Source organism: Caloenas nicobarica, chromosome 39, assembly GCF_036013445.1.
Source record: "Caloenas nicobarica isolate bCalNic1 chromosome 39, bCalNic1.hap1, whole genome shotgun sequence".
NCBI lineage: Eukaryota > Metazoa > Chordata > Aves > Columbiformes > Columbidae > Caloenas > Caloenas nicobarica.
In genome coordinates this window covers 7,350-16,316 of record NC_088283.1, presented here as the reverse complement: position 1 = coordinate 16,316, position 8,967 = coordinate 7,350, and the positions used below count along the sequence as shown (strand labels likewise).

The window sequence follows — 8,967 nt, the reverse complement described above, 5'->3', positions numbered from 1 at the left end:
CCAAATCTGGCCCAAAATGGCCCAAAAACGGGCCCCAAATGGCCCCAAAACACCCAAAATTCAAACTTAAATGGCCCCAAATGGACCCAAAGTGCCCCAAACTGCCCTTAAATCCACCCAAAATGGCCTAAACCGCCACAAATTCAGAAGAAACGCCCAAAAATGCCCCCAAACCAACGCAAAATGGCCCAAAATCCAGCCAAAATGGCCCAAAATTGGGCCCAAAACAGCCCAAAAACGAGCCCAAAATGGCCCAAACTGCCCAAAAATCCACCCAAATGGCCCGAACCGCCACAAAATTCAGAAGAAATGCCCCAAAATGCCCCCAAACCAACGCAAAATGGCCCAAAATCCAGCCAAAATGGCCCCAAAACGAGCCCCAAACTGGCCCAAACTGCCCATAAATCCACCCAAAATGGCCCGATCCGCCACAAAATTCAGCAGAATCGCCCCAAAATGCCCCAAACCGACGCAAAATGGTCCAAAACCGGCCCAAAATGGCCAAAAATAGGCTCAAAATATCTCCAAATGGGCCCAAAAGATCCCAAATCTAACCGCCCCCCCCCCAAAAAAAAAAAGAAATTAGGGCTCTGGACCCCCCCCCCCAACAGTTGGGAACCCCCCAAAAAACCCTGTGGGACCCAGGACCCCCCCCCAAAGGTTGTGCCCCCCCCAAACCCCCAAAATTACGACACCCCCCCCCCCAAAAATAAACCACAGAGACCCAAGTGGTTCGAGTCCATTTATTGTCATCACCCCCCCGGCATCGGGGACCTGCGGGAAGAAACGGGGGGTTAATGGGGACCCCCCCCCCAAAATGAGCCGGTGTCCGTGTGTCCGTCTGGACACCCCCCCCCGGGGCCCCCTCAGCCCCCCGGGGTGTCAAAGGCCCTGGGGGGGGCACAGGTGTCGTCAGGGGGGTCGGCGCCCAGTGCTGCCATCATGGGGGGCCCCCCCGAAATTAAATCACCCCCCTCCCCCAAAAAACAACCCTGAAACGCCCCCAAAATTAAATAACCCCCCCCAAAAATAGACCCTGAAATCCCCCCCCCAAAAATAAACCTCCCAAAAATAGACCCTGAAATCCCCCCCCCCAAAATAAACCTCCCAAAAATACACCCTGAAATCCTCCAAAAATGGAAATAACCCCCCCAAAAATAGACCCTGAAATGCTCCAAAAGTTGAATAACCCCCCCCAAAACAGACCCTGAAATCCCCCCAAAAAATAAATCCCCCCAAAAAATAAACAACCCCCCCAAAACCAGACCCTGAAATCCTCCAAAAATTAAATAACCCCCCAAAAATAGACCTGAACCCCCCCAAAAAATAACCACCCCAAAAACAACCCTGAAACGCCCCCAAAATTAAATAACCCCCCCAAAAATAGACCTGAAATCCCCCCCAAAAATAAACCTCCCAAAAATAGACCCTGAAATCCTCCGAAAATGAAATAACCCCCCCAAAAATAGACCCTGAAATGCTCCAAAAATTAAATAACCCCCCCCAAAACCAGACCCTGAAATCCCCCCAAAAAATAAATAACCCCCCCAAAACCAGACCCTGAAATCCTCCAAAAATTAAATAACCCCCCAAAAATAGACCCTGAACCCCCCCAAAAACACCCTGAAACGCCCCCAAAATTAAATAACCCCCCCCAAAATAGGCCCTGAAATGCTCCAAAAATTAAATAAACCCCCCCCAAAACCAGACCCTGAAATCCCCCCAAAATTAAATACCCCCCAAAAACCCTGAAATGCCCCAAAAATTAAATACCCCCCAAAAACAGACCCTGAACCCCCCCAAAAAATAACCCCCTCAAAAACAAACCCTGAAATCCTCCAAAAATTAAACCCCCCCAAAAACAGACCCTGAAACCCCCCCAAAATTAAATAATCCCCCCAAAAAATAGACCCTGAAACTCTCCAAAAATAAATAAACCCCCCACCCCTGAAAAACACCCCCCAAAACCCCCCTGAACCATCCCCAAAATCCACCAAATTGCCCCCAAATCCCCCCCAAACTCACCGTAAATCTGGGGGGGCTCCCCGTTTTTTTGGGGGGGCTCAACCCTCCTCATCCTCGCCCCCCCACCCCTTTTTGACCCCCCCCCAGCCCTGAAAAACACCCCCCAAAACCCCCCTGAACCATCCCTAAAATCCACCAAATCCTCCCCAAACTCACCGTAACTTTGGGGGGGCTCCCATTTTTTGGGGGGGGCTCAATCCTCCTCCTCGTCCTCGCCCCCCCGGCCCCCCCTGCCCTTTCTTGGCGTTTTTCCTCTTGACGCGGCCCGGGCGCCCCCCCCCGTACGGGAGCGCAGGAGAAAGTCGATGTGCTTCTGCGAATCCAGGCGCACAATGAACGATGTGATGTTCACCACCTGCTTCCGAACCCTGAAACCAGGGCGGGGGACACACACCAAAACGGGGGGTCAGAACCCCAAAATCAGGGGGAAACACCCCAAGAATGAGGGGAGACACCTCAAAATGGGGGGGCACCCCAACAATGGGGGAAAATGCCTCAAAAATGGGGGGGGGGACACCCCAAAAATCAACACCCCCCCCAGGAACCATCCGGGAACCCCGATCTCGGAGTCAAAAGACCCTTCCCCAAGGAGAGGGGAGATGGGAAGGGGGTACCCCCAAAAATGGGGTGTCTGCAGTTAAGGGGCACCCCAAGACATAAGGGGGAGCATCCTAAAAATCGGGGGGGGCAGCACCCCAAAAATGGGGGGAAACAGCCCCAAATATCAACGTACCCCCCAGGAACTCCCAATTCAATGGGGAGCAGCTCATAAATGTGATGGGGGGTGTATGGAAGGGGGTACCCCAAAAATGGGGTGTCTACAGTTAAGGGGCACCCTGAGATTTAAGGGGGGGCACCCCAAGACTTACCAGGGGGGGCACCCCAAAAACTGGGGGAAACACCCCAAAAATCAACACCCCCCCCCAGGAACCCCAAACTCAATGGGGAACAGCTCCTAATTGGGGGGGAAGGGTGAAAATGGGGGGCAGGAGCACAATTTGGGGGTGCAGGTCAAAATGGGCCCTCCCCAAAACTTGGGAGGGGCCTGGGGAGCGTGTGGCCCCCCCGATTTTAATTCGGGGGGGTATTTAGGTATAAGAACCCCCACCTCTTTGTGGGGTGTCTGCAGAGAGACTGGGTGAAAAATGGGGGTGACGGATAAGAAAGGGGGGGGTAGGAGCACAATTTGAGGGTGCAGATCAAAATGGGCCCCCCCAAAATTTCAGGGGGGGTCCTGGGGAGCGCGTGGCCCCCCCAGATTTTAATTTGGGGGGGGTTACCTGTGCTGGGCCCCCGTCCCCTTCGCAAGGTGTACGGCGCTCGCCGCAGTGACCCTTGCCGAGCGTTTTGGGGCGAATTCCCGGATTTTGGGGGTTCTCCCGGATTTTGGGGGTCCCCTCATGACACGGGGGGGTCCCTCGTGACGCAGGGGGGTCCCCGGGCGGGGGGAACCCACCGGATGTGGCGTTGGCGGATGAGGACGCGGGCGTGATGGATGGACTTGGCCAGGCCCAGCTTGAACACTTGGGTCTGCAGGCGCCGCTCCAGGAAATCCTCCACTTTCAGCCCCAAAATGTAATCCAGCTTCATCTCCCCTCGTCCAGGACCCCCACGCGGACCAGGCGGCGCAGGAGGGCGTTTCCTGGCGGGGGGAAAAGAGAAAAAACGGAGGAAACGGTGAAAAAACGGGGGAAAACGGTGAAAAAACGGGGAAAAAACGGTGAAAAAACGGGGAAAAACGGTGAAAAAACGGGGAAAATGGGGAGGAAATGGGGGGGACTGGGAGACAATTGAGCTTCGTCTTCCCCTTGTCCAGCATCACGACATGGAGCAGCGCGTTCCCTGGGGGGAAATGGGGAGAAAATGGGGAAAAATGGTGGAAAAATAGGTGAAAACGGGGGAAAACGACGGGTGAAAACGGGGGAAAACGACGGGTGAAAACGGGGGAAAACGACGGGTGAAAACGGGGGAAAAGTGTTACTTAAATTGGGGAAAAAAATGAGTTAAAATTGGAAAAAAATAAGTTAAAATGGGCAAGTTTAAACGCTTTAAGAAAATGGGTTAAAAGGAGAAAGAAATGAGTTAAAACAGAAAAAAGTGTTGAAATGGGAAAAAATGAGTTAATATAGAAAAAAATGAGGAATGGGTTAAAATGGGGGAAAATGGGTTAAAATAGGGGGGAAATGGGTGAAAAGGAGGCAAAAAAATGAGTGGAAATGGGGCAAAAAATGAGTGGAAATGGGGAAAAAATGAGTTACAACAGGAAAAAATGGGTTATAATGGGGAAAGAATGAGTGAAAATGGGGGAAAGAAAGGGGGTTAAAACGGGGGAAAAAATGGGGTATAATGGGGAAAAAATGGGGTATAATGGGGAAAAAATGGGTGAAAACGGGGGAAAAAAGGGGTTAAAACGGGGGAAAAAGGGTTATAATGGGGAAAAAAGGGGTGAAAATGGGGGGAAAAGGGGGCAAAAAGGGGTGAAGAAAAAGGGGGGGAAAAGGGGGTGAAGAAAACGGGTTAAACCGGGGGGAAAAAAAGGGTTAAACTGGGAGGGAAAAGCAGGAAAAGGGTCGGTAAGAAGCGGGGGGCTGTGGGGGGGTCCCGGTGCAGCTTTGGGGTCCCGTCCCCCCCAAACCCACCCTCGAAGAGCCTCCGCGGGTCCTTCTCGTCCAGCGTCAGCAGCTCCCGCGCTGCCTTGCGGATCTTGGCCAGCGTGAACTTGACCCTCCAGACCTCACGCTTGTTGCGCAGCCCGTACTCCCCTGGGGGAAAAAAACCGCGATTTTGGGTCAGTTTGGGGTCGGGGGGACGAAATTGGGGGGGTTGGGGACACTGGGAGACACTGGGAGCAATTGGGACACACTGGGAGCAATTGGGAGACACTGGGGACAACTGGAATTGAACTTGACCCTCCAGACCTCGCGCTTGTTGCGCAGCCCGTACTCCCCTGGGGGAAAAAAACTGCGATTTTGGGTCAGTTTGGGGGCGACAGGGTGGGACTGGGGGTGCTGGGGATACTGGGAGCAATTGGGAGACACTGGGAGCAATTGGGAGACACTGGGAGCAATTGAGGACAACTGGAATTGAACTTGACCCTCCAGACCTCGCGCTTGTTGCGCAGCCCGTGATCCCCTGGGGGAAAAAAACCGCGATTTTGGGTCAGTTTGGGGGTGGCGGGGTGGGATTGGGGGTGCTAGGGATACTGGGAGCAATTGGGAGACACTGGGAGCAATTGGGAGAGATTAGGAGACGCTGGGGACAACTGGAATTGAACTTGACCCTCCAGACCTCGCACTTGTTGCACAGCCCGTACTCCCCTGGGGGAAAAAAAACGCGATTTTGGGTCAGTTTGGGGTCAGGGGGACGAAATTGGGGGGGTTGGGGACACTGGGAGACACTCGGAGCAATTGGGAGACACTGGGAGCAATTGGGAGAGATTAGGAGACACTGGGGACAACTGGAATTGAACTTGACCCTCCAGACCTCGCGCTTGTTGCACAGCCCGTGATCCCCTGGGGGAAAAAAACCGCGATTTTGGGTCAGTTTGGGGTGGGATTGGGGGTGCTGGGGATACTGGGAGCAATTGGGAGACACTGGGAGCAATTGGGGACAACTGGAATTGAACTTGACCCTCCAGACCTCGCGCTTGTTGCGCAGCCCGTACTCCCCTGGGGGAAAAAATCGCGATTTTGGGTCAGCTTGGGGGCGGCAGGGTGGGATTGGGGGTGCTGGGGATACTGGGAGCAATTGGGAGACACTGGGAGCAATTGGGAGACACTGGGAGCAATTGGGGACAACTGGAATTGAACTTGACCCTCCAGACCTCGCGCTTGTTGCGCAGCCCGTACTCCCCTGGGGGAAAAAACCGCGATTTTGGGTCAGTTTGGGGTGGGATTGGGGGTGCTGGGGATACTGGGAGCAACTGGGAGACACTCGGAGACACTGGGGACAACTGGAATTGAACTTGACCCTCCAGACCTCGCGCTTGTTGCGCAGCCCGTGATCCCCTGGGGGAAAAAAACCGCGATTTTGGGTCAGTTTGGGGGTGGCGGGGTGGGATTGGGGGTGCTAGGGATACTGGGAGCAATTGGGAGACACTGGGAGCAATTGGGGACAACTGGAATTGAACTTGACCCTCCAGACCTCGCGCCTGTTGCGCAGCCCGTACTCCCCTGGGGGAAAAAACCGCGATTTTGGGTCAGTTTGGGGTGGGATTGGGGGTGCTGGGGATACTGGGAGCAATTGGGAGACACTGGGAGCAATTGGGGACAACTGGAATTGAACTTGACTCTCCAGACCTCGCGCTTGTTGCGCAGCCCGTACTCCCCTGGGGGAAAAAACGCGATTTTGGGTCAGTTTGGGGGCGACAGGGTGGGATTGGGGGTGCTGGGGATACTGGGAGCAATTGGGAGACACTGGGGACAACTGGAATTGAACTTGACCCTCCAGACCTCGCGCTTGTTGCGCAGCCCGTGATCCCCTGGGGGAAAAAAACGCGATTTTGGGTCAGCTTGGGGGCGGCAGGGTGGGATTGGGGGTGCTAGGGATACTGGGAGCAATTGGGAGACACTGGGAGCAATTGAGGACAACTGGAATTGAACTTGACCCTCCAGACCTCGTGCTTGTTGCGCAGCCCGTACTCCCCTGGGGGAAAAAACCACGATTTTGGGTCAGTTTGGGGTCGGGGGGACGAAATTGGGGGGGTTGGGGACACTGGGAGACACTCGGAGCAATTGGGAGACACTGGGAGCAATTGGGAGAGATTGGGAGACACTGGGGACAACTGGAATTGAACTTGACCCTCCAGACCTCGTGCTTGTTGCGCAGCCCGTACTCCCCTGGGGGGAAAAAACCACGATTTTGGGTCAGTTTGGGGTCGGGAGGACGAAATTGGGGGTGTTGGGGACACTGGGAAACACTGGGAGCAATTGGGAGACACTGGGAGCAATTGGGAGACACTGGGAGCAATTGGGGACAACTGGAATTGAACTTGACCCTCCAGACCTCGCGCTTGTTGCGCAGCCCGTACTCCTCTGGGGGAAAAAACTGCGATTTTGGGTCAGTTTGGGGTGGGATTGGGGGTGCTGGGGATACTGGGAGCAATTGGGAGACACTGGGAGACACTGGGGACAACTGGAATTGAACTTGACCCTCCAGACCTCGCGCTTGTTGCGCAGCCCATACTCCCCTGGGGGAAAAAACCGCGATTTTGGGTCAGCTTGGGGGTGGCGGGGTGGGATTGGGGGTGCTGGGGATACTGGGAGCAATTGGGAGACACTGGGAGCAATTGGGAGACACTAGGAGCAATTGGGGACAACTGGAATTGAACTTGACCCTCCAGACCTCGCGCTTGTTGCGCAGCCCGTACTCCCCTGGGGGAAGAAACCGCGATTTTGGGTCAGTTTGGGGTGGGATTGGGGGTGCTGGGGATACTGGGGGCAACTGGGAGACACTGGGAGCAATTGGGGAACCCCCAATGGCAACTGGAAGCCACTGGGGGGGACAAGTACCCGGGGGCAACTGGGGGACACTGCGGGGAATTGGGGGACCCCCAGGGGCCCCCCCGGACTCACCGATGAGCTTGAGCTCCTGGTCCAGGCGCGATTTCTCGAAGGGACGTCGGGGGGTGACATAAGTTTTGCGGCAAACCCAACTCCGCGCCACCGGCATCGTGCCTGGGGGGGGACACACGAGATTTGGGGGGGGGGGGGGGGGTCAGAAGATTTGGGGGGGGTCAATTCTGCTTTTGGGGGCTCCTGGGGTGAGGAATAACCCACCCCACCCCCCCCCCCGGGATTTGGGGACCCCTCCAAGGGTTAACAGCTGCCCTAAAATTATTGGGGGGGGGTCTGTTGAGTCCTTATTGGGGGGGTTGGTTGGGGGACAGGTTTGGGGGGGGGGTGGTCTCTTAGACCTTTGTGGGGGGGTGGTTTGGAGGAGGCCTCTTGGGGGCTGAAGAGGGAGTGGTTGGGTTGGGGGGGAGTCTGTTGGGTGCCACGAGGACCCAGGACCCCCCCAAATCACCCCCCAGATCCTCCTCAGGGCTCCGGGACCCCCCCAAAAAGAGCCCCCAGCGCCCCCCAGGTCAATGCCGCGGGTCGGGACCCCCCCCCCGCCCCGAATCACCCCCCTGGGGTGGTTTAATAGGCTGGGACCCCCCCCCTAAAACAAGCACCCCATCCCACCCACGTGTCGCCCCCCTTAGCCCTGCGCATGCGCGGCCCGCCAGCCCGCCAGGGGGCGCGGAGGCTCCGCACCGCGCGCACGCGCCCTGGCGGGCCCGTCCTGCCCCGCCGCGCATGCGCAGAGCGGCCGGAGGCCCCGCCGCTAGGCCGCGGCCTCGCCCCCGCCGCCCCCGGGCCCACGAACCACCCCCGACCCGGGGCGAACCGGCCCGAAGCCCCGGCCTGGCCCCGCCGCCCGCCCCGCGCTGCCCGGCCCGGCCTCACCCCGGCTCCGCTGCGACCGCGCCGGCAGAAAGGGAGGCGGCCGTGCCCGGCGCCGCTTTATATAGGCCGGCGGGGAGAGCCCCGCCCCTCGCGCGGGGCCAGCCAATGGGAAGCGAGGCGCCGGCCAATGGGAAGCGAGGGAGCGGCGGGAGGGGGCGGGGCCAAGCGTGGGCGGGGCCAGCGGCGCGGGGTGTGGCCGCGGGCCCACGGGGGTCAGCGGGGGGTCACCACGTGTCACCGGGTGTCACCGCGTGTCCATGGACACGTGTCACCGGGTGTCCCCTGAGTGTCACCAGGGGTCACCGGGGGTCACCACATGTCCCCAGGGGTCACCGTGTGTCACCGGGTGTCACTTGGGTGTCCATGGGTGTCACCGCGTGTCCATGGACATGTGTCACCGGGGGTCCCCTGAGTGTCACCGGGGTCACCACGTGTCCCCAGGGGTCACCGTGTGTCACCGGGTGTCACTCATGTGTCCATGGGTGTCACCAAG

The 8,967-nt window shown here is 57.3% G+C and overlaps 1 protein-coding gene and 1 non-coding gene across 2 annotated transcripts; both read right to left on the bottom strand.

Annotated features, from left to right (window-relative positions):
- Positions 1–728: 728 nt before the first annotated feature.
- RPS9 (ribosomal protein S9) lies at positions 729–8,555 on the bottom strand. The gene is given in 9 exon segments (XM_065655341.1): positions 729–774; positions 2,182–2,255; positions 2,257–2,314; positions 2,317–2,393; positions 3,482–3,617; positions 3,620–3,667; positions 4,665–4,787; positions 7,599–7,700; positions 8,475–8,555. Coding segments are annotated over 7 exon segments (576 nt in total). The 5' UTR covers positions 7,696–7,700; positions 8,475–8,555; the 3' UTR covers positions 729–774; positions 2,182–2,218.
- On the bottom strand, positions 860–952 carry LOC136001265 (small nucleolar RNA SNORD88). Its single transcript, XR_010607760.1, has one exon. It is a non-coding gene; the product is annotated as a small nucleolar RNA SNORD88 (small nucleolar RNA).
- Positions 8,556–8,967: the final 412 nt, after the last annotated feature.